This window comes from Equus quagga, chromosome 3 (assembly GCF_021613505.1).
Source record: "Equus quagga isolate Etosha38 chromosome 3, UCLA_HA_Equagga_1.0, whole genome shotgun sequence".
Classification (NCBI taxonomy): domain Eukaryota; kingdom Metazoa; phylum Chordata; class Mammalia; order Perissodactyla; family Equidae; genus Equus; species Equus quagga.
This window is the reverse complement of record NC_060269.1, coordinates 151,415,778-151,441,490: the sequence shown is the minus strand read 5'-3', so window position 1 is coordinate 151,441,490 and position 25,713 is coordinate 151,415,778. Positions and strand designations below refer to the sequence as shown.

Here is a 25,713-nt window from a genome sequence, read left to right as displayed (position 1 = left end):
TCCATTCACTTACCCACCCATCCATTCATCCACCCATCCACCCATCCTTCCACCATCCATCGATCCACCCATCCATCCACCCATCCTCAATTCATGCAGCCAACAAATATTTTCAGCCAGGAATTTGAGATAAAATGGTGAAAAAAACAGACATAGCCCCCGTCCTCAAGGAGCTCACCCCAAGGGTGTGTGCAGGGTACAGACAATAATCAAATAATTGCACAAATGTATAATTACACATCGTGATCAGTCTTGGGAAAGAAAGGCACTGGGATCTGGAGGTGTGTGGAACGTGGGGCCCCAACAGGCGGAGGGCTGCAGAGGAAGGCTCCTGATCTGGACAGCTTCCCTCTGCCTCAGACCCACACTCCACGCTTCTCTACCCTCCTCTGCCCTGGGGCTGGCCTGTGTAGACAGCATCTACAGGCTCCTTCCCTCTGGCCTCTGACTGGATTCGACCCACTGGAGGCACCAGCTGAAGACCGGAGGGCGGAGGAGAGAGAGGCTGGGGTGGCACCGCCCCTGTTCTCCGACTGCACAACTGCGGGTGGGAGGGGCTGTGTCACCCCGCCCAGGGCCAGGCCTCCTCCTGGGACCTTTCCTACAACTCTGGGGGCCCTGCCTCCTATTGGGCAGAGTGGCGGGCTGAAAAATGGCCTCCAAAATATATCCAAGTCCTAATCCTGGAACCTGTGGATGTGACACTATGGAGCAAAAAAGGACTTAGCAGATACGATTCAATGAAGATCTCTAGATGGGGAGGTTACCCTGGATTGTCAGGGTGGGTGGAGGAGATGTCACCTCCACACACACACGGCTATGTGAAGACGGAGCAGAGAGAGGGTTGAAGAGCCAGCCTTCGAAGATTGGAGCGATTCGTTCACAAGCCACAGGATGCCAGAAGCCAGAGAGGCGAGGAGCAGATCCTCCCAGCGCCTCCAGAGGCGGCGTGGCCCTGCAGACACACTGATTTTGGCTAAGTGAAACTGACTTTGGACTTCTGGTCTCCAAAACGGTGGGAGAAGGAGCTCCTGCTGTTTTCAGCTATCAGGTCTGGGGTCATTTGTTTCAGTGGCCGCAGGAACTGAATTCAGGCCTTTCCCACAACAATTGTGGCTGCGTCGCCTTCTGGGCCTTTCCAGCCCTAGGGCACTCTCCTTCTTCAGCTCTCAGGGCCTGGGGTGGGGCCAGCTCCCTGCCTGTGCCAGTCCCGGGGTCCCTCCCACCCCACGCGGGCCGTGGAAAGAGCCCTCCATTACCACACTCTCCTCTTTGCCCCATGAAGGGGCCCTTGGGTCCCTGCGGGGGCCTGGTGGACACAGCCCCTGCAGGAGGGGACCTGATTTGGGATCTGAAGGATGATTCACTCCTCTTGGTGAAGGTGGAAGAGCATTCCAGGCTGAGGGAAAGGCCTGGTGAAGCCTGGCGTGGGAGGAGTGTGGAATGTTCCGGAAGCCGAAGAAGGCCCTTGTGGCTGGTGTGCAGAGAGGGGAGGCAGAGTGGAACAACCCTAACAATTATCTACCATCTATTGATCCCGCGTCAAGCGCCTGTTTGTGCCACGTGCACCTCTCACCTCCATCCCACTCAGTTTTCACATGACTCGGCAAAGCCAGTGCGCTCCCGGTGGCTGGCTCCAGGACCACTAGGGCCTCAGGGAGAAAACGATGTGGGGTCCAGTGCCCCCAGCCTCAGAGGAGTTCCTCCCAGCCAGCTGAGGGCTTCTGGGTCCCATGTGATTGAAACTCTGTCATTTCTATGTGACATCATCTGAAGGAGCAGCCGCCATCCCCACAGACTCAAACCCCAGCCCCACAGGCCTAGACCCTGTCCCAGAGGCCCAGACCCTGCTTACCTTGCTCTCCTTGCTGTAGGCCAGGACCTTGTCCTCCTCCTTGGGGTGGAAAATCAGCGTTTCCACAGAGAAGGGGATGAGCTGCTTCTGGAAGGTGGCGCCCTCGTCCATGCTGAGGAACAGGCTCTGGTCCCGGTCACTGAGCGAGGAGCTCACAAGGATGATCTGAAACATAAAAAGCCAGGGGGACATGAGGCCTCGCACTCTGCACACTGGGGAGGGCAAGGCAGGAACCGCTAGCTGCCTCCCGCCTGCCCGGTGGCTCGGCGGCAACCAGGGTCACTCATCCACGCATCCGTTCACTCATCCCACAGATGCTCACGAGCCCCGGCGCCCATGATTCTGAGGCTCCGGCTGCGAGCTGGGGCTCCTGGCATTTGTGCGGACAAGGATGTGTCCGCAGGGCATGCGAGACAGGGTAGCCCATCGACAGTTGTGTCTTAAGCGCTGTTTCAGGGGCAATGATTGGAGCCCCAAGGAAAGAAAGCAGGACAACGGGGTGGATGGGGTGGGGGATGCCTTCAGGAGGAGAGCTCTGAGCCAGATGGGGACAACCCAGACAGCGGGCGCTGGGGAGAGGGAGCTCAGACGGGAGGCAGCTGAGGGGGAGGTTGGACTGAAGTAACAGAGGGTCAGGCTCTGGAGGCCTTTGGGGGCACTGTACTGGGCTGAATGTGTCCCCCCCAAAAATAAGTCCACATCCCAACCCATGGCAGCTGAGAACATGACCTTGCTGGGAACAGGGTCTTTGCAGAAGTGAAAGTCAATGATGTCAGGATGTGATCAGCCTGGATTTGGGTGGGCCTCCAGCCTACGATGCATCCTCATCAGAGGATGGAGACACAGACACAGAGAAGCTGGAGATACGAACACGAGACGGAGATGGGGTGATGTGTCTACAAGCCCAGGAATGCCGAGAGTCGCTGGAGCTGCCAGAAGCCGCGGGAGAGGGAACCAGCCCTGCCGACACCTCGGCTTCGGGCCTGTGGCCTGCGGCACCGTGAGGGAACAAATTCCTGCCGTTTCAGGTCATCTAGTTTGTGGTCCTTGGACACTCACCGGACCTGCCGGGAGCTCGGCCAATGGGACCTTGTTGTCAGGGGCCGCAGTGGCCTCCGGGGAGGCTGCAGAAGGGGGTGTGAGCTGACTGTGTTTGCACGGCGTCCAGCATCTTGGCCGTTGAGGGGTCTGCACAGGAGAGGGGGCCACTCAGGGGGCTGCTGCCCGGTCCTGGCTGGAGGCCTGGGTGGTTCGGTCAGATCTGGGACGTCCGCGACTCCCCAACTGCCCTCACACACCAGATGTCTCCGGAGCACGTCGGAAATGACAGGAGAGGCAGACAGCTCAGGGAGGCCCCCGGCTCGGCTCTGTTTTGAAATGGGCAGACAGCGTACCCCGGAGAGGACGAGGGACAGCTCTGCCCCCACACCACCGTGCGCGTCACTTCTGCGGGGCCCCGCGGCGAGTCGTGCAGGGCTGCTGGGTTCCTGGGGGGTCAGGGAAGCCCCCCAGGGCTGCGGCCCCTCACGCTCAGGGAGTCGGCCCGTGTGCCTTTTAGACCCTGCCTTCACCCGGCTTCCTGTTCCTGGCTGAGTGCACACAGGGACAAGCCCTGCTGGGCCGGGGTTTCCCTCTGTCCTACAGAAAGGTCAGGAAGGCCAGCCCAGGGTCAGAACCGGGCAGCCCTGCTGCCACACCGTGGAATGACAGAAACCGTCCGAGGTGGAGAAAAGGGGCGTGTGAGAGGGCGCCCACTCCCTGGCGGCCAGAGAGGGCCGGCCAGCCTGGAGGATGAGAGAGGGACAGGAGCTCTGAGCATCCGCATCCAGGTCCCCTGGACCCTGAGCCACGTGGTCCACCCCACTGCAGCGCAGGAGCCTCTTGGCCGGCTGAGCTCCTGTCTCCACCTCCAACCTTATGGGAAGGGCCAGTCCCCACACAGGGAGCTGGGGCGGCTCTCCTGCACACAGGCCTCGTGGAACCTCAGGGCTCCTCACAGCCCCAAGGAGCCTCTCATCTCGGTGGCCGGGTCCCTAGGCCCTTCCTGGGCTCCCATCCTTCTTGTGTCCCGCTTATGCCCCAGCCAAGTCCAGCTTGGTCCATGCCACATGAGGCCCCTCCTCGGCTGTGCCCTCCGTTACCACCTCAGCCTCCTGACCTCACTTGGGCCTCCCTAACCCGGGGCCAGGGGGACGGGCATCACTCCTGCTTCAAGGCTGCAGGGGACCCAGACTTGCCTACCCCACGTCCACCACATTTCACGGAGGTGGCCTCTACCCCAGGGACTGTGGCCCTCTGGCCAGGGGCCACGTCTGTGGAGTTCATGGCTGTCCCCTCTCACTGCCCCCACCCCTGCAGGGCCTGGGCACGTTGCACATTTGTTGAATTAGGGAACAAATGAATGAGGGAATGAATGAATGAATGAATGAACGTACATATGTGCTAGTAGAGGAGGGGGCCAGGGATACCCAGTAAGTCTCCTAGACAACCTAGTTCAAATTCTGTGTCTGTGTGACCTCAGACAAGCTTACATACCATTCCGTGCCTCAGTTTCCCTGTCTATAAAATGGGGAAAAAAACGTGGTGCCAGGCACAGAGGGAGCTTGCAGTGAAGGGGTAGCATGTGTGTGGTCAGGTTGTCCTCATTAGAACTCTGAGGCCATTCTCCTCGTGCCATTATTGCCTCTGCGTGGCAGATGGGGAAACTGAGGCACAGAGAGGGGAGGCAAACTGCTGAGGTCACATGCCATGCAGGATAGAGCCAGGGTTCAGATCTGAGGGCGACTCCAGAACCCCACTCTTAGCCACGCTCTCTGGGGTGAGTCCACGCAGGATGGGGTATTTGAGCCAGGCCTGGAGCTGGTGGGGCGGGTATGGGACTAGCCTGGCTGGAGACGGGCCTGGCTTTCTTGGGGGGGACATGTGGGGCCATGAGACCCCTTCTGCATGGATGCCCCACTGTGATGGCCTCCCAAACCCCGACATTCCTCTAGAAGGCAACTAAGCACACGGAGCGGGAATCCATGAGCCGCGCAAATCTCCTGTCTTTATGGGAACAAGCGATAACCCGGTAGGTTCTTTCTTTCCAGGGAAACCTTAACGAGCTCCCCAGCTTATTACTAGTCTCCTCTAGCACAAAACCCTTCTCTCCCAGCAAACCGAGGGTCTGAAGGAGACCGACACGGCACTCATGCAGCCTGAGTCCTCGGGGACTTTGCTCCGTGAAAGGCGGACAGAGACGTGCTTGGAGATGTTCCTCGTGGTGTGGTTTATATGCAGGAAAAATGGGAGGGAACGGAAGAATGGCGAGGGGGTCAAAATGTTCGCAGAGGATGTTTAATGACGAGGGAGCTTATGCGCTCGTGCAATAAGGCAGGGTGCAAAATTACATGCAAGTATAATTTCTGTACATTTCATATTGACAACCATATTATAATAAAGAAGTCTATTATAATTTTGCCAATGCTAAGTGTATAAAAGTAGGCATAATTTTGTCAGTGGGAAATGCATAGAAATAAGAATGGAAGGATTATTATTCAGCCATAAAAAAGAATGAAATCTTGCCATTTGCAACAACACAGATGGACCTTATAGGCATTATGCTAAGTGAAAAAAGTCAGACAGAGAAAGACAAATGCTGTATGATCTCACTTATATGTGGAATAAAAAAAAAAAACGAGCTCATAGATACAGAGAACAGGCTGGGGTGGGGGTGGGCACAACGGGTGAAGGGGGTCAAAAAGCACAAACTTCCGGTGATAAAATAAATGAGGCCTGGCATGCAATGCACAGCATGCCGACGGTAGTTAACAACTCTGTGTTGTGTACTTGAAAGTAGCTAAGAGAGTAGGTACTATAAGTTCTCATCGCGAGAATAAAAATTTGTAATTATGTGTGGTGACAGATGTTAACGAGACTTGTGGTGATCATTTTGTAATATATGCAAATATCAAATTATTATGTTGTGCATCTGAAAGTAACATAATGTATGTCAATTCTACCTTAATAAAAAAAAAAAAAGAATGGAAGGAAACGCAGGAGGACGTTAATAGTGGTTGGTTTTAAGCTGTGGGATTAAAAGAAATTTTTTTTTTATTTTAAATAAACTTTTTATTCTAGAATAGTTTTAGATTTACAGCAAGGTGGTAGAGAAAGTGCCCACACCCCACACACGGTTTCCTCTGTGACTAACATCTTACATGGATTTCAGACATTTGTCATGACCAGCGGGAGCTAGTCAGCATTATCAGAACTCCATTCGGCTCAGATTTCACTAGTTTTTCCCCTACTACCCTTTTTCTGTTCCCCGCTGCCCCCATCCAGCGTCCCACAGGATGTTCAGTCATTGCGTCTCCTCAGGCTCCTCCGGGCGGCGACACTTTCTCAGACGTCCCTCGGTCTTCTCCGTCTTCTCGGGGGACTGCTCAGGCATTTTGTAGATTGCCTCTCCGTGGCTGTTTGTCTGATGTTTTTCTCTGGCGATACCGGGGTTGGGGGCGGGTTTTCGGGAGGAAGAGCACAGAGGTGGCTTGTCGTCCTTGTCACAGCACATCCAGGGACATGACTCATCGCTGCTGATGCCGCCCTCGCTGGGGCTCGTGCTGGCCAGGTTCTCCACTGTAAAGTTCCTCGTTTCCTCCCGGTTCCCACGCCCTCCCTTTGGGAGGAGGTCACGGTGCACAGCCCACCAGCGGGAGGGGGAGGGGAGGGGGGGGCTCCCCTCCTGGAGGCGGAGTGTCTACCTGCATTATGGGGAATTCTTCTGCACGGAGATGTGTCTCTTCTCCCTCATTTATTTATTTATTCAACTATTTATTTATATCACCAAGAACTCATGAATATTTATTTTATGCTTTGAGTTGTAATTCAATACTACTTCGTTATTTTGTTGCCCAAACTGCTCCAGCTCTGACTACTGAAAGCTCTTTTTGGCTCCTGCGTCTCCCCAACATAACCCCACCGTCCTTCTGCTTCTGAACGCTCTACACGGCCGCTGGCTTTCCTGGACAATCAGGAAAAACCAAATGGGTCACCGAGATTTCTCACACGTCTCGCTGGAAACAATACAGTTCACTCAACGTCCGCTCAGCAACCCGGGCCAGGCTCTGTGCTCCAGGCCCAGGGCAGCGACCCCCAGCCCCGGCTCCGCCTGAGCCATTCCCCCAGGAAGCCTCGATTCCCCTCAGTAAAGAGCTTTTCACATAGGGCATTTTTCAAAATGTTCTTACATGCAACTATGTACTTATCCACCTCTTCCATTAGACTGTGCCCCTGGAGCCCGGGATAATGACTTCACTCCTTTGTGCCTCGAGCATCAGCACAGGCCTGACACGGAGCTGTCAGTTAATCCATGCATGCATGAACGAATGAATGAGCAAGTCCATCGCTGTTTGAGATTCCCAAGGGAATTGTTTGCTTTTTCTCCTTTGGGAGGAAAACATTCCTAGGGATGTTAAGTAGCCTAGAAAGCAGAAGGCATAAAAAAACCTCATTCACTGACTCCTCTTCACCACTCAAAGTTCCACAAAGCAATAAAAGCTCATTCATTCATCCTTCATTCTTGCACAGTTGCAAAAGCCACAGGGTCAAGCAAGGATTTAGGTCTGCATAGGGCTTGTAGGGGAAGAGCAGAGGGGAAAGAAACTAGCATCCAGGTGCAGGGCAGGTCTGAGGGCAAGATGGAGGGCTTCCTGGAAGAGATAACACCCAGAGGGGCCTCGAAGAACGGATGGAAATTTGATTGGTGTACCTGGGGGAGGGTGTTTCAGGCAGAGAAGACAGCATGACAAAGGCACGCAGACGAGGGTCCCTGTCCTGCCTCTAGCTCCGGCCTCCCCTCTCCCACCTGCACGCTCCTGGCGTCAGCCACATCAAGCTCCTGGTGGCTTTCTCCAGGACACAGAGCCCATTTGCATCCTGACCACCGCTGCGTGCTCAGTTCTTACGGCTGAACTGCACATGGGACCAATCCCACCGCTGGTAATTCAGAATCAAATCTTAAAATTTCAGAATGACACAAAATCCAGGTGTAATAAAAACAACCTCTTTTGAACTTTCAGAACCCCAAATTCTGGACAACTTCAGCAAAGCTGAATGTTGCGCATTTACTTTTGGAGGCCCTGCTTTGCAGGTGCCCCCAGCATGAGTTCAGCCTGTTTTTATGATGGGACACCCTTCTCCTTGGTCTCTTCTAGTCAAATACCTCCTCATCCACCGAAGCTCACTTCCAAGGTCAGCTCCTCCAGAAAGCCCTTCATGATACACCTCCTCCAACAGAGTTACTCTAGTACCTCCCTGCCCCCTCCCCCAGCATCTTGTGCATTCATTAGCTCCAGTCCAACGTTCCCCAGGGTTCTCTTTGTGAGTCTGCCTTTCCCTCAAGTCAGGAGGCTCTGTGGCCTGGCAGGGCCCATGTCTTTGTCATCGCCACATCTCCAGCTGGGGCAAAGGGCCTGCCACCGAGTAGGCGCCACGTTGCCAATAAATGGGTGTTGGTGTTCTTCCCACGCAGAGTGGGCTCTGGGTACAGGGGTCGCCTCTCCACCACAGCCCTCGGTTGGGGCCGAGGCTCTGACAGTGGCGGCCCCGAGGTGGTACGAGAAAGAGGCCGAGGAAGCGATTCTGGCCAGGGGCCCAGCAATCTGGATCGTGGGCTATTTTTGGCCTCCGAGTGGGACGAGTGAGCCAGGAAAGAGGGGGGAAGAAGAAAGTGCTGACAAGGAAGGGATTATTGGAGCAAAGAAAACAAACCAATTAGCATCGCGCCGAGCGGAGGCTGGCAGATTGTTCTCCCAAATTGGGAACCAGGCTATTTTCAACGGTGTATTTTTACTGCTTACTATTCCGGGGGAAACATATGGTACCTGTGCTCAGCTCCGGAGCTCCGTGAGGCTGGGGGTTTCAAACCAGGGGCAACACGTCACACAGACCCGTTGGACAGATCCATCGGGTTGACGGGCGGCCCACTGGAAGCGCGAGCCCCAGGACCCGCGACGGCACTTGAGGGGCCCAGAACAACGTGCAGATGCAGGCCCTGCAAGGCACCTCAAACTCTGGGACCAGCATCCTGGGGGCCTGTGCGGCACACAGCGTCCTGGCCTCACCCCGGACCTGCGGGATCAGAACCAGCACTTTCTCGAGGGTCCCGGTGAGGCCCGAGCTCCCTCCAGGTGCAGGGTTGCGCCAGACTGTATCTCCTGCTGGTTGTCGGCCTTGTGCCTGCTGGCCCTGTGACTCTGATCGTGCTGGCCGACCCCGGCCTCTGCTAGCTGCCCCGAGTGACAGTAATGAAATGACAAAGGTGCACAAGAGCCCCTCCCACACCAGGCCTGCTCCCGACACCTTACTCTCCCCAGGAGGAGGCTCTGTCATCGTCTCTGTTTCACTTGCCAGGTGAAGACAGGAAGCCCAGGGAGGGTGCAACCTGGCGGCAATCAGGTGGGAGAACCCGGATGGGAACCCAGGCTCTGGCACCCGTCCCCCACTCTGAGCCACCCTGACGATGCTCTGCAGGATGGAGACAACACTGATGAGCCCCAGGAATTCAGGGAGGTCACGCTGCTGCTGAAGCACGTAGCCCACAACATAAGCACAGGAGGACAGTGCAGCTCCGGAGGAATGTGGAGCTGGGCTCCAGTCCTCATTTGGCCCCTGTGAGCTGTGCAACCTTGGGCAAGTTACTTGGCATCTCTGAGATTCAGTTTCTTTATCTGTAAGATGAAGATGGCAATTCCCACTGCAGAGAAGATTGGAAGGGTTAAATGAGACAATGTGTATAACGGACCTAGCCCAGGCCCCGGGACACGGCGACCACGCCATAGATGACAGCCAGGCTTATTATTGTGGCATTTCTGTTGTTTCTAAAGAAGTTTGGTTCAGCTGAGTTCAATGAGAGGTTACCAAGCCCCTCGTTGGGTCAGGGTCACCGAGTTGAGGCAGCTCAAAGGCGGCGGGGAGAGGGACCGAACATGTGGCCCCTTGCACCATCGGATCCCAGGACAGACACGGGCAGGGGGTGGAGACGCTGCCCCGGCTGGGCTGACCCCTCTCCCCGGGCACTTGGCTGGCACGGCCGGAGCTGCTCACTCTCAGCACGGGGGGACTGAGTCCCTGACTGTGCGCCCCAGGGCCTCACCTGCCTCACTCGAGGCCGGGCCTTGGGCTGGGGGCTTCCCGGAGGGGGTGTCACCTGAGCCTGGCCTGGAAGGAAGAAGAGGAGCTCCCTAGGGGAAGCCAGTAACGGTGGAGTTCAGTGTGACCACAACATGGCTTCTGAGGTGGGTGTGGTGTGGCGGGACCCACCTTCTTCCAAAGAAAGGCACGCTCTTGGGGTTTTTGTGCAGATCTTATTACTGACGCGTTTACTGGATGTGCTTCACCGACTCCAAAGTCGGTCTGGCTGCCTGGCCAGGGTGTAGACGAGATCAGTTTCTCCCGTGAGATGGCAATGAAGTAACCACGGTTGAAACGGGTGGGAGGAGGCCCCACACTGGGCCAGCCCAGTGAGGCACACAAACGTGGCGGCAGGTCTCTGTGACATGGAGTGACAAGAGGCACCGTAGAGCTGCCAGGTAGCACGAGTCGGGGTGGAGACAGAGCTCCCCAAGGTGCCCCCAAGGCCGGGGCGGGGCGGGGGTGCTCCCTGGAACAGCCTGGGCGGCTGGGCCTACAGGTCCTGTTTCCCCAGCATCTGCGCCGTCCTGGAATCCGGGGCCCGTGGTGGAGACGAGTCTGCTTAACTCCCTCTGCCAGGACGTGCTGGGTGAGAAGCCTGCGAGTGGAGGCGCACCTGTTCACGGTAACCCTCTGCCCTCTCCCGTCCGTGCCGGCAGCCATCGCCAGGGCCCCGCCAGCATCTGCTTGGGGAGATGAAGGAAATACTCGCAGGGCAGCTCTGGTGCGGCTCGGCGACGACAGGCAGGGGTGGGTTTGGGGTCAGGCGAGGCACTTTTTGTATTAAATTCTCTGCATACCTGCTGGTAGGTGCGACATCCCCATTTCTCAGACGGGGAAACGGAGGCCAGAGAGGCCAAGTGCCGTGGGAGATCACCCTGCCAGCCAGCCGCGGGGTCCAGCCCGGCTCTTCTCTCTGCACGCCGCTCCCTGCACCACCCCAACACACGGCGCGTCTGGCGATGCGACTGCGTCTGCCCACAAAGCGGCAACCAACGCTGGGTCCTGGTGCAGCAGACATGGAGAGTCTGCAGAGACCCCTCCCACGCCAAAGACCGCCAGGGGTGGCCTCCAGGAGCCGGCAGGTCGGCCCAGAGCCCTGGGGGTGGATATCCGACACGTGAAGAGGCTTTCTGTCCTCTCAGTCCTTGACTCTTCCCTGTGGTCTGCTGTCGGCGGCTCTGAGATCATCACCTGACGCATTGGACTGCGGTCGGGCCCGGTGCTGGGAGAGGAGCCCCCGATCCCTGCCCCCAGGGGAGCGCGGCCCATGAGGAAGTCACCTAATGGAGTGAGAAGTGTGGTACAGGCGACCCGAGTCGGGAGGGCCCCTCGCCCGGGCTGGACAGGGCTACACGGGAAGTTTCCACAGAGGACGAGCTGCGTGCCCCTGCGGGGAGGGGTCCGAGCTGGCCAGGAAGATGCAGGGCACACTGTGTAAGTGGCCAACGTGGGGCTCTTGCCTCCCTCTCTGCCGGCTCAGGACATCTGCCTGAACCTGACGCCCTCGAGGCCTTTCTCCGACCCTTCAACGTGGGCCTACACCTCCCTGCCCGCCTGGACCACATCCCCCGGGCTGCTGCTCGGACCTGCCTGTCCGACCACCCGTGTGGAACGACATGCGACTCCACCGCACCCCGTTCAGGACCTTCAAGTTACTTCCCCGGGCCGGGGCCTCCCACGGTCGGGTTCCGGCCTGTCTCCTCCGAGAGGGGCCGCCCGCGCTCTCGCGCGGCTCCCGGCTCACAGACCTCCAGGCTCGAAGGGAAAACAAACAGCATCCAGAAACGATTTCTTGCCTCTGCTCCAGCTCTGGATGAATGTGCAACGGAGCTTTGTTTTCCATTGAGAACTCCAACAAGCAGACGATGTTTTATTTTAGTCTGCCCTTTCCCAAGGTTAGCCCTGGAGGGGTCCCCGCCCCAGCCCCCGGGATCCGTGTCATCTGGAGTTACCTTCCTATTTTAAACCCAATCACCCAGTCTATTCCTGGCCAGATAGATGTGCCCAGCTGGGGACACAGAAGCCTTGGCTCTGACACCAGGAGAGGCAGACAGCAGAGAAAGACAAATACAGCGGCGTCCACCCCCACGTCTCAAATTAGAATTGGTGTGGAGTGTCTACACAGGCCCGTGTGAGTCATGAGGAGCAAAAATAACTCTCCCTCCCAATGCTTCACCCTGTAGATGAGCGCATCTGATGAGAACTTTTTTTTTTTTTGAGGAAGATTGGCCCTGAGCTAACATCTGCTGCCAATCCTCCTCTTTTTGCTGAGGAAGACTGACCCTGAGCTAACCTCTGTGCCCATCTTCCTCTACTTTACATGTGGGACGCCTGCCACAGCATGGCTTGCCAAGCGGTGCCATGTCCACACCCAGGATCCCAACCGGTGAACCCCAGGCGGCCGAAGCAGAATGTGTGAACTTAACTGCTGCGCCACCGGGCCAGACCTGATGCGAGCACCTTGCTGGGATGTTCAGCCCACACTCAGACTCGTGACCCAGAGTGTGAGGAGAAAATCGCTCCATGTGCTGGCGTTAGGTTTGGGTGACCATGAGCACCGGAGAGGTCACAGGACACAGAGTCTGACCAAGACGTGGCTTTGCCATCTCTGTGTTCAATGACCTTGGGCAAGTCACTCTCCTCCACTTTCAGTTGGAGCCAATAATCTCTTTGTGTTGAGGTTCCAAATTGGGCACAATGTTGGACACTGTTGTGGAAATAGACAGGCTCATTGTTATTTTTGCTCTTTCTTAAACCAGAAAGATCTGTTCTTGGGGAAGTCACAGATAATCTAAGTTTATATTACCGCAAACCTGCAGTATCGTGTCACTGCTCGAAACCTCCGGGGTCTCTCCCCCTCTGCTCCTGAGTCTCCTGAGTCTGGCAGCCATGACGCTGTCCCCTGACCTTACTCCGCTGACCCTGCCCCTGCACAGCCGGAGTTCCAGCCGTCCTGCACTGCCCCCAGACCCCCACATGCTGCTGTGCCCTCGTGCTCTGCTTTGGAACATTTCTCACTCCCCTGGGATAATCTGGCCATCTCTTCTCTGGCTGCAGCGAGGCTGGACCCTGGAGGGGGCAGACCAGAGGCCAATTAGGAGGCCGTGGTGGTCTCCAGGTGACACAGCCTGGGGAGGTCATGGGTCTGGAGAGGAGACGGCAGATGCCAACAACATGTCAGAGTTAGAGTTCAGAGGATTTGGTGGGAATCAACTAGAACTGAGAAATGTGGGAACACGCCCCTCTCTGGCTTGGGCAAGTGGGTGGACGGAGGTCCCACGGGTGGAGGTGAGGGCGCAGGAGGAGGCGCTGGCTTAGGGCAGAGGAAGGTGAGTTCAGTTTGAGCCTCCCGAGGGGCACCCAGGTGCAGATAGGGGTCAGGATTTGAGATATGGGTGAGCTCAGCAAAGAAATCTGCCCTGGGGGGGCAGGCACTGGGAACTCACATGCACAGGATGTGGTGGGGGTCTTGGAGAGCCTGGGCCCACCGAGGGATTGTGTGAGTGAGAAAGGAACTGGCCTGGGATCTCCACCAGAGGGACCTCACAAAGAACAGAGCGAGGAGGGGTGGCTGGAGAGGAGAGCGGAGCTCCTGCAGGCAACGAGGCGAGCGTGCCCGTGCCCAAGGCCCCCACCTCTCCACCCCCCCTCACCTCTCCTGGCTCTTCTGCCACCCCCGGACAGAACTCCCTCTGCCCTCAGCCTGTGTGCCTGACTCCGCGGCCTCTGGCTTCATTTCATCCGCACCGAAGCTCTCGCTCCCTTTGCTGTGGCCCAGCCTCAGGCCCTTCGCCCTGGCTGCCTCCCCCAAGGCTGCCTGCAGCTCTCGCCCCCTCTACAGAGGCCCTGACAACAAGTTACTCTTTTACTGTCTTAAAAGCAATTATTAACACTCTGTTATGGAAATTGAAAATATCCATTTATGTTATTTTTTTTTAACCATGGCAAAATAGACATAGCATAAAATTTACCATTTTAATCCTTTTGAGAATAAAGTTTAGCAGCGTTAGATACCACATTGTTGTGCAATCATTGCTACCATCCTTCTCCAGAACTTTCCATCATCCTCAGCTGGAACTCTGCCCCATGAAACACTAACTCCCCATCCCTCCTTCCATGTTCTGCGTCCAGTAACCTACTGTCCGCACCCCCCAAGACCAGGCTGGCAGGAACACATTGTCTTCCTGTTCGCTGAACCCCGAGCCCTCACCTGGCGCACAGTAGGTGCGCACTCACTATCTGTTGAACACTGTTGACAGAATATACTTACGTCTCATTCTCGGCAAACACTTAACATAGAAGGGAGGGGGCGTTCCATTTGTGCCGGCTTCTGCCTGCTGACATTCAGACCATCTCAGCCCTTCTGAGCCCCCGACCCCAGGATCCGGACGCATGGGGACCACATTCCCCGCCTCCCTTAGATTCTGCCAATGAGCAGCCTTCATGTGAGAGCCGACAGGGACAAGAAAGTCGCAGCTCTCCAGCGTCCACCTGTGGAGCGCCCCCTTGGCTGCAGTGGGCGGCTGAGAGCCTTGGCAGCAGTCCCTGAGATTCCTGCCTGCCTGACTTGACGTCCGCAGCGCCTTCTGACCTTTACCCCCAGCCCCCCCATCAACGGTGTCAGCCTCTGAGGCCCAGGATGAAATCCCTGCCTGCTCCAGACACCGAAGCCCTGACCAGTGGATGTATCTAGAACTCTTTCACCAAACACAGCGAGCTGACCCCAGTTCCCTTTCTCTCATGCCAACCGACGGCAGCCTTCCATTGAGCTGCAGTCTCTTCAGAACGTTTGTTTGGCTCGCTCCTACCAAAGGGTGGAGACTTCTCAGCTCCTGCCTCTCAAGCTCCAGTTTTGCTAAGACCCCTCCAGGAGCTCCCCAACCGACGGAGCCACGTCACGAGTTAAGGAGCGCTTGGTGTTTCAACTAAGATATTCATAAGATCTCTTGGCGAACCATAAATTGCAGGGCTAAAATGGAGAGACCTCTTGACATTCGTTCAAAACATGGTTCCTAAAAGAGACTCGCAAAACATATTGAACTAGGACGGCGAGGCCCCATCCACGCCCGATGGCACCCTATCCAGGAACCCTCCTCAGAGATTTAATGCAAGCTGAGCAGACCAACGCCAGGGGCTGGGTGCGTGGTATTGCCATCCAGCCTGGAGCAGGGCTGTTTATAGCCTGTCCTTCTCACAGGATGCCCCCCACTGTGCTTCACTCAGCTGGGGGAATCTGTACGAACCTTGAAGGAAGAAGGTCAGAAGAGATATGCCCAAAAGGCAGCTATCACGGAGGAGGAGGTGGAGGGAGGACACACATGAGATCCCCACTCTTCCTTCACTGATTAAGTCAATGCGTGTTCATTGAGCCCCGGGGACTGTGTTGAGTCTTGAGGAGACACCGGTGAACAGGAGAGGACAAAGCCCCTTCTCAGGGACCTGAGACCTGAGTGGGAGAGACAGGAGCGCCACCAATGACAATCAGTGACTTCAGGTGGTGAGGGGCGCTGGGGGAAGAGTGGAAGCGGGTGATTAAGTGGCTGTATGTTTCCATGGACATAGTCACACACAGACATGATGCATGCTTCCGTATATGTCCACACAAAGAGATACACGCATATCTGTATGCATATATGTAGAAAGAGAATGGGTGACACAGTCTAGAGGTTAAAAACCCTATTTGTTTCTGGCTGACGATACTTTGGGTATTAAGTTCGCTCTTTCTCTAGAGTGTGTTTCTGGTTCCATTCTTAGTCTGTAATGCATTTCCTAGCACGGGAGAGGGACTCCATACGTATTTGTGGAATGAATAAATACATTTTTATAAATTGATATTTGAAGATGAAAATGTGTGAAATGTGTAATCAGAAAAAAGTAATATATTTTTATGAAAAGAGAAATTTGCTTGTGAGCAAAGGCCTAATAACGTATATTCAGTTCTCTATTGAGTAGACAAGATAGTAAGAAAACTTTGTAAAAATGAAGGTTTACTTTTAGATAATCTATGAATAAATATTAATATTTTAAATTCAACTGTATTTCCTTCACTATCTCCATCCATCGATCATCCATCCATCTATCCACCACCCATCATCCATCCATCCATCCATCATCCATCTGTCCATCCATCACCCACTCATCCACCCATCCATCCATCCATCCATCACCCACTCATCCAGTCACCCAACCATCCATCCATCACCCGGTCATCCATCCATTCATCCATCTATCCATCCATCCACCCATTATTCATCCATCCATCACCCAGTCATCCATCATCTATCCACCCATCTATCCACCCATCTATCCATCCACCTATCCATGCATCTATCCATCCATCTACCATCCACTCATCCAACCTTCCTTCCCTTCCTCCCTCCCTCCTACACGCCCTCCCTTTATCTCTACCTTCCTCCTTCTCCCTATTCATTCATTCATTCTCCATCCACCAATCCACCGAAAATTGCTTTGGAGAGTGAATGTAAGAATTCACGAGAAGGAGAGTGAAGTGCTGCACACTTTGAGCAGTGCACAATTCAGTCACCTGCTGTAATCATCACCATGCAACCCTGCCCCGATCCCACCCTCCTTCGTGTGGGTACCAGTGGCTTGTGTCTCCCAGTCTTGTCTCTGCATAGATCTGAACTCCCTCAAGCAGGGGTGGGGCGGTGAGAGGGAAATCCTGTTTACTGAGTACCTACTGTGTGCCTGGCCATGTGCGAGGAACTGGCACAGGAATTCTGATTTTATTTTCCCAATAGCGATGAGGTGAGAGATGTTCTTGTCTCTATTTTATAGACAAAGGCCAAGAAGCCTACAGGGGTGAGATGAGCCACCCAGCCCACACACCTGTGTGCCCGGCACCGCGGAAAACCTCATCCTACCTCGAGGTCGAGCCTTGAGCTCACAAGCATCCAACACAATTTAGTAAAACATCCACTCAAACACAGTTACAGAATTGATTGTCAGGAAAGGGCTGGTTCAGTTTTAATCACCGGCCTGACAATCGCTGAAATGCCAGGAAACGTCCCCAAGAACATCTGTAAATTTAACGGAGAGGCAAACCCTACCCTTTGGCCAGAGGCTGCCTGGGAAGAGGATGTGCCTCGTCGATAGCAACTGGATGAGGCAAACATATCAGGACACAAAAATCACTCGTCACTAGTGTTTCATAGGCTGGGTTTATTAACAATCTCGTCTGTAGCATTTGTGAAACGAGCCCCCCCCATAGTTACTGATGATCTCAGTTCTCTAAAGTGGCTTCCGCGGAGGCTCTGGGGCAGAAGTGGGTGAACTGTGTTTTGTTTGCCTGTCTGAGACACTTTGCAGACAAAGCTGAAAAGCTTGCTTGCTCGGGCAGTGTGGCGGACGGCGAATTCTCTGGAGTAACTGTGTTTTGGAAGATTGTCTTTTATCAGGACGGTTGTATTAACTATGTATGATTAGATCTGTGAACAATTTGTTCATTTGTCTGCCCTGATTGAACAGCGGAAGGCAGGGGATGCCTCTCAGCCCCTCCGTGCTGTGCCGTCTCAGAGGGCCGCGCAGCCCCCTGGGGAAAGACGGCAGCTCTACCAAGAGTAACCGTGGACTCTCCGAAGGCTTCCTCTTCAAATATTTGCCATTAGAGACCAAGCTTCTATTGCCACTCCTGGTCAAGTTGGTTAAAACGTTGCATGAGCTTCAACGAGCACCCATGCTCCTCGCTAATCAGGTAGGGGCAGAACTGAGAGGCAACTTATATTTGGGGAGGAAACTGAGTCTCCCCCTGGAGACACCTCCGTCGAGGTCTCATAGCTGATAGCGACTCGAGCCCTGGTGTGCCTGCAGGAAACACTTCTGCGTTACTAAGAGTAGAGAACAGCGCTGGTAATGAAACAAACATACGTAGCATTTATTGAGCACTTGCTGTCCGCCAGGGCCTGCATTAAAGTGCTTTATACGTATTTTCGACAACCCTCCGAGGAGGTGGTTCCTGTTGTCACCCCTGAGCGATGGAGGAAGGAAGCAGCTCCCGGAGCGGGCAGTGCCCACCGGGTCACACAGCGTGAGCTGGAACCAGGAGGCAAGCACGGCCGCCGAGTTCTTTCTCGCACGGCAGAGGCGGGTGGGGGGCGCCCTCTGCTCTTGCCCTCACTCTTCACTGGCGTGTTTACAGAACTGACATCAGCCGGTGCTGGGGACGGAGCGAGGGCACCTGCTTGTCCTTGGCTACCTGGAGCACACGGCCTAGTGGTCAGACACACGAGGACTAAAGGAGCATGTGAACGGGCACTTATGCACCGCAAGGAGGGCCCGCCATGTCACACGGGGGTGGTGTGTGCAGGAGGGCACCGGCCAAACCCCAGACAGAGCGAGACTGGCCAGGTCCAGCAGGAAGGGATGGGGAGAAGGTGGCGCCCGGGAGATGGGAAGAAGGGAGAAGTGGCGGGACTGGAGGCCCACTGGACGTCTGGAAGCCCCCGGGCTCTGGCCTGGGGTGTTGGTAGGAAAGAAGTGGCCCAAATCAACCCAGGGCCTCCCTGGTAGCACTTACAGTCTTTCAGGGAGAAGAGACTGAGAAAGAGTGGGCAGAGAGTGGAATGAGGACCAGAGAGGACATTGCCAGGGAAGTCATGGGCCAGAGGGACCAGACATAGGGGCAGCACCACAAAGAGCTCAAAGAGGGTGAGGATTGAGCGAATGCCACTGACTGTCACAGGTAGGACACTGGAGTCGCCTAAGTGCCATTGATTGTCAATGGTGGGGCACTGGCGTCCCCGGCTCCATAGGCTGTCCATGGTGGGGCACTGGCGTCCCTGGGGAGGGATAGTGTGAGAGATGGTGCTATCTTCCATCCCTTATTTCTGTCCTCTTAACCATGTCCCCAGTGCATCCTGTAGCTTCCACTCTTTGGTGGCAGGGAGGGGCCCCATGGTCTGGCCCAGGGCTCATTCCAGAACGGATGCCTCATAAGTGGTGGGTGAATTAAACAAATACAGGTGATAATGGGAGAGGCAAGTCCTCTGTTTTGTCAATCTCTTCCATCCTTCCAAGCACAAATGAGTGATGATCTAATTAAAGTTCTTGGAGAAAGTGCTCTGAGGTGGGAGATTTCCCGAGGGCTCTTGGAGACCACGTGGACACCATGTGGACCGAGGCTCTGGTTTCTGTGGGAACCCTCAGTGCCCCTGTTTCTGGATGGAGAAGTAGGGACACGCGCCCTCCAGGAAGGCTCCCAGGACCCCACTCCACGGCACGCAAGGGGGAGGGGGAGGAGGGGGGCGGTGCCAGCCCCCTCCTGTCACTCAAGACACAGTGACACCCAGCAGCAGGAGGCAGGCCAAGTTGCAGAGCCTCAGAGCTGGCTGTGGAGTGAGCTGCACTAGCATACTTTCTAACGCTGGGATCGCCACAATAGTGTCCCCGCTCCTCTGCTTGGATACCTCCTGTGATGAGGGGCTCACTACCTCGCTGACTGTGTGAGTTTTTTTAATAACAAGCTCAACCCTGGGAGCCACAGGACAAAGAGCTTGGGAATCAGCAGACCTGCGCTGAATTCTGGCCACGCGTGCACAGCTGTGTCTGCTTGAGTCAGTTCAGTGGCCCCAGGAGCCTTGATCCCACTCTTTGAGAAGGAGTGGGACACCCTCCGCCCTTCTTGCTCCCCTCTCTGGTTTCTTCCTTCTACTCAAGTCTCAGGTGGAGGTGGGCAGGGGGTGGGTGGTGGGAGGGGGTGGCCCCTGGGGCCTGGCGAGGAGCACGGTGGTCCCTGGCTTTCCTCCATGGCTGCTCTGTGAGCATCTCTCCCTCGGGAGTCAGCCTGGGTGAGGGGCTTCACTCTGGGACAGGATGTGGGTATTTCTGGGCCCTACTCAGACCAGAATGTCGTTAAAATCCCACATCGTCCCTGATTATACTGATTAATAACTCACAGGGGTGCGTGAGTTTGCGCAGATGTGACAACATGCAGAACTCACCCAGCCAGGCAATAATCGTAGCAGTAAGAATAAGAGCAGCCATAACAGGAGTCACAGCCATAACCGGGGCAGCGCTGGGGCTCCCGCCCAGGGCGGACGCTGCTCTGAGAGCCGTGTGTGTGCTCGCTCGCTGGTTCCTCCCCAAGAGGCTAATCCATTACAATCCCCACTTTTCAGAGAGGTTAACACAGTGCCCAGAGGTCCCCCAGCTCATGTGAGGCTGAGCTGGTGACCGGGAAGCTTCAGGCCCCTAGGCAAGTGGCATTTCTTTGATCTGATTTATTGATTGGGTTTCTGCAAAAGATTTATTTGGCAAAAGGGTTTTGATGTTAAAAAAACATATTTCATCACCTTTGATTTTGTCCTATTACCGCCACTCCCAACACACACACACACAAACACACACACACACACACACACAAACACCCCTGCATTTCGCAGGTGAGGGGGAAGAGTGTTACTGGAAGGCTGAGAGAGCCAAGGAGAAGCTCTTCTGCCCCTGTTTATCCGGCACTGCCCTTGGGCTGGCTCTGGGCTGGGCAGGCTGCCTGCACCCCCGCTGGGCCTGGCAGCCCTGCCCAGGGCAGACATAAGCCCACCCAGTGGGGGGCTGCCTGAGGTTCAAAGAGGATGTAGGGGTCCCCAGAGCTGGAGGGGACCCAGATCCTTGTTCCTGTCTTATTCACAGCCAGTGACCTCCCTTCTCTGCCAGCCACTGCCCCCCGGGGGTCTCTTGGTGGTAGGTTAATTATAGGGTGGCCAACAGGAGAGGGATGGCGGAGGTGGACCACTCAGGGTCTGGAAGCCTTGGGCAGTCCTCCTGGCCGAGAAGCAGGAGAGCCGGGGAGACTGACCTGCCGCCTGTCCAGGCAGGAGACAGCAACGGAGCATGGGGAGGGGGCCCCTGCCCTGGGGACCCAGGGTCCTGGCCCTTCCACTGACCAACGTCCAGCCTGCAGTTCAGTTTCTAATCTGTAAGAAGAGGGCGAATAACCTGCCCGGCCAACCTATGAAACCAAGGCACACGCAGCTTTGCCAGCAGCGTCCAGCTTGAGTCATCAACGCCTGCCTCGATGACGCCATCTGCCTCGTGGCCGACACTGCGGCGAGTCCCAGACCGCTGCACTGTCAGTGCTCGCTGCCAACAGCTCACCGCCGACCCCTTTCCTAGAAAACTGCCCTTGGCCCACGAAAGTCCCTCACTAGGGAAGTTACACCTCCCCCTGGTGGTCCACAGACAGTGCCTGTTGGAGAGGGGGTGAAAAGGCCAACCCTCTTGCCTTGAGGAGGGGCGGCTCTGTGGTTTATGCTCCTGAGCTCACTGTGCATCAGGCCCAGGTCAGACTCCACGTGAGAGCCCATGCTTCCTCAGCCCTTTCTCTCCCTCGGGTTTCTCCTGAGAGCTCACCCTCAATGCATCACATGCACCAAATACCTGCCTCAGGCTCTGCTTCCCAGGAACCTGACCTCAGGCTGCTTCATTTTCTCAGGGTGATTGTCTTCCAAGGGCATGGGAAGCATCTGGAGAGCAGTGGCTCTGGCTGTCTCAGCCATGGCTGTGTCTCTGAGGTCCGGCACACGGCAGATAGGACTCCATGGGTGTGGGCCGTGGGAATGAGTGAAGACCCACTGTGAAAGTCGGGTCCATAAAAGGCTGAGAAAGCACCAGAGACCAGCAGCCACACCCTGGGCCATGCTGTGTGATAAAGCAGACCCTGCTCTCAGCAAAAGCCCAGGCCGTTTGTCTCACATTTTTAAGACAGAGAAAAACAATAAACAGTGACATTGTGGGAGGGGGCTGGTCTGGGAAAGCAGGTGATGCTGTATTGTTCTTCTCCAACAGGACCAAAGCCTTCAGCAGCAAGAGAGGCGCTGGGGTGGAGAAATGCCCAGTGGTCCCCAGCCCAAGACACAAAGAGGAGGCAGGAGGCAGGAGGCAGGAGCAGGCGAGGGGCTCACAGACACGCAGCTCTGTTTCCAGAGCGAGAAGAAACTAAATGTCGGGGCATGGGGCGGGGGGGTGACAAAATCTGTGCCAAGACCATTTTTATTTTTCAAGGTGCAATACCCTGATGTGCTTTAAGTCATACACACACGGACACACGGACACCCACACACTCAGATACGCACACACACGCATCCCCTAACATGGGTGTCTGATGACGGACAAGCGTCAGCCTGACTCCCGTGGGAGAGCAGGCAGATGTCATCATGGGAGGACCTGGAACAGGGCGGGCACAGCATCTAGTCCAAACACCGTGCTTCACAGCTGGGGACACCGGTGACCAGGGAGGGACAGCCACCTGTCCACGGTCCGCGGCCCACAGGGACCCAGCTGGCACCCACGGCTGATGCCAGGACAGGAGACCTTTCCCAAAAGGAAACTATTCCTCCCATCCCTGAGCGTGGGCTAAAGAGGCGACCGGTCAGAGTGAGGCTGTGCCGGCCAGAAGGCTCCCGGGCTATTTTAAGGAAAGTGCCTGTGGGGAGGAGGGGGGAGCCGGGGGGCTTGGACCAGGTGCTAACTGTGGGGCTTCTTCTGGAGAGGCAGATAGGAGAGCCCTGGCCGTGGCAGGACGGGTGTGCAAGGCCGTCAGTAACGACATCAGGTGTCGAGGAGACTGTGGGAGATCTGAGTGTGGAGTCTGAGGGAGACATCAGGGCTGGGGGATCAATAGGGGTGCGTATGGGGTATCTGCTGCCACGAGATTGGGTAGGATCATGAAGAGAGAGGGGAAACTGAGGGACTAGTGGTCACCCCACGCCCACTACTGTGAATCCCAGAGAGAACGTGTGGGCTGAGGTGTGAGGCAGAGCCCGTGTGGAGGGCCAGTGGGAGACACAGAGCAGGACGGATTTCCCCCCTTACAGGGGGGAAATCGAGTTCAAAAGACACGGAGACTTGTCCCCAGAACACAGCCAGGGGTGCTGGAGGCAGTTTGAGCTCAAGGTTCTTGACCTTGAACTTCAGAACTAAAAGTGTTGCTTAGAATGCCCGTCCTCTTCCACACGGTCAACACCCACACATCCTTCAAAGGCCGACTCAAATGTCCTCTCCTCTATGAAACACTCCTTGCCCCATTCTGGTGCCCGAGCTCCCATCACGGCTCCTTAGAAGTTTACACACACCTCCGCTTCAGAACTTATTCCACCTTAGGACACTGGTTTATGATCTCACTGAGCTGTGAGCTCCATGAGGTCAGAGAATGGGTTCTATTCCCACACCCCACCCACCTTCTGCTTGCCCAGAAATTCAGCATATGAGGAGCTCTATGCAGGCTTGCTGAATGGATAAATGGATGGAGGGATGGGTGAGTGGGTGGGTGAATGAGTGGATAGGTGTTCAGGTGGATAAATGGGCAGTTTTAATGGTGGATGAATGCATGGGTGAGTGGATGGTGGATGGATGGATGGATAGGTGGATGGTGGATGGATGGATATATGGATTGGTGAGTGGATGGGTAAGTGGGTGGATGAGTGAATGTATATATTGATGGAAAATCAATGGATAAGTAACTATATAGATAAATGGGCATGGAAGGGCAGACGACTGGATACAGGGATGAGTGTGTGTGCATATCTATGGATGGATGGAAATATGGCCGCGGGGGTAGGTGTATGGATGGGTGGGACAATCAATAGATAGATAAATATACAGAGGAATGTCACTTGAATGGGTGGGTCGTGGTTGGATGGATAGATGGATGGATGGACAGCAGGTAGGCAAGGTAGAAAGACAAGAAGATTTGTAGTCAAAATATTCAGTTTTGTCCTGGCCTCACTCTTACGAGCTGCCTGGCGGGCACCATGAGATCCCTATTGCTGGGACCTGGGCTCCTGGTCTTTAACGTGGGGAAGGGTGACCGGTTCTCTGCTCATGAGGGTAGAGACTCTCGAGGCTCAGCGCGGCTGTGAGAGTGGCTCAGAGATGGCGCGGGGCCACGCACATGGAAGGCAGCCCTGGGGAGCCGGGCACAGTCGGCACCACCACGGAGTTCTCTCTGCCAGAAATCACCTCCAAAACGTACATTGAGGGAACATAATTTCCACATGGCTGGTTTTAAAACCAAGCAATTAAGCGGTTTTACAGTCAATTTTTAAAACCAGCTCTTTAAGTTATGAGGATAAAGCATGCCCTTACAATAGCCAAGTTGTTCTGTTTTGTGATTCCTATTGCAATGGATTTTATAATTAGGAAGAAAGGAACCTATCCGGGGCTGAGGCCGCTTTATTGGTCTCACTTTTTAGCGTGGTGTGACCCAACCAATCCACAGCGATGGGGCGTCCTCAGGACCCGGCACACGCGGGAGCCTTGTTGGGGGTTCGCAGTGTAGAGGGTGCCTGTAGAGGACACAGGTCAGCCCAGCTAGGATGGGGGAAGCCCAGGGCCGGGGCTGTGTGTGTGTGTGCATGTGTGTGCATGTGTGTATGCGTGCATGTGTGTGTGCACACGTGTGTATGCATGCAGGTGTGCGGGGGGCGCGTTCACAGGGGGCATCTCTCCCAGCCCGGAGGGGAGAGCCGTGGAAGGCCCTGGATGAAGGCGATTCTCCAGCTGTGGGGCAAAGTGACAGGACTTCAGTGACAGTAGTTTTGGGGTCATTCAGCAGGCTTGACCCCATCCGGGAAACCTGTTCCTGGAGGCTGGGATCAAGCTGAAGCTAGGGTCACAGAAAATATAGGATGCCCACTTAAATTTGAATTTCTGATAAACAAACTTTTAGTATAAAGATTTCCCAAATATTGCATATTTTTAGGATAAGTATGCAATATTTACGATATACTGAAAATACTTTGCTGCTTATGTGAAATTTAAATTTAACCATCTCCCTTTATTTTGCTAAATCTGACAAACCCTACAAAGGACTTGAGCCACTGTAGTGAACGATGCAGGCCTGCTGGTCACCTCCAGCCAGGCTTGAGGCCAGCAGTAGCTCCTCGTTGCCTATGGTGAGTGACAACCACCATGATGCAGGACAATTCTTTGGATCTGTGGGAGCTCAGAGGAGCCACCTAGTGTCTCTGGGGTAGTTAAGGAGAGCTTCCTGGAAGAGGTGTCACTTGAAGGATGAATAAGAGTTAGTGGGGGAAAGTTATTTTGGGAGAAAGTTATTTCAGGTGCTGGAAAAGCACCATTGTATGCACAGGACACTTGATTGCTAAGCGGGAAGGTGGGGGGCAATGGGACTGAGGGAGAGCGTATATAACACCTGCCTCTAACATTGCCCAGGGTGCAATAGGGCTGCTGCTGCCCGCTCAAAGACTTGATGCACGTTTAAAAAGGTGCCCGCTTCTGGGTGAAGGAGCCCCCAGGGCACACGCCTTGGAAAATGGTTGGTCCCTTTATAGCAGGAAAAAGATTCTCCTTCTTTCAGGACAAGGCAGCCCACTCCAGGGTACATAGCCTGGCAAGTGATGCCAGCCCTGTTCACCCTCAGCTAAGCGCCCTTGTGCAGTGCGCAACTTGCCCAATGGTGTGTGGTGGCCCTAATTTTAAGCTCCAGATGGCTGAGTCCTTGTCTCTCTCTCTTACTGCTGTATCCCCAGAACCTATAGCAGTGCCAGGTAAATGTCTGATAAATCAGTATTGAGGCGGGGAGGGTGAGAAGTTGGATGGATGAGTGGGTAGATGGGTGCATGAATGAATGGATGGATGGATGGATGATGAGTCGGTGGATGGTTGGATGGATGGATGGATGGATGGATGGATGATGGGTGGGTGGA

The 25,713-nt window shown here is 55.1% G+C and overlaps 1 protein-coding gene across 1 annotated transcript in view; it reads right to left on the bottom strand.

Annotated features, from left to right (window-relative positions):
• Positions 1 to 25,713, bottom strand: part of SORCS2 (sortilin related VPS10 domain containing receptor 2) — a gene marked incomplete at its 5' end in the record, with an annotated part of 487,825 nt that overhangs the window by 85,482 nt on the left and 376,630 nt on the right. The window contains one exon of the mRNA XM_046655787.1: positions 1,856 to 2,020. Within this exon, the coding sequence (XP_046511743.1) occupies positions 1,856 to 2,020 (165 nt within the window). The remainder of the gene's footprint in view (positions 1 to 1,855; positions 2,021 to 25,713) is intronic.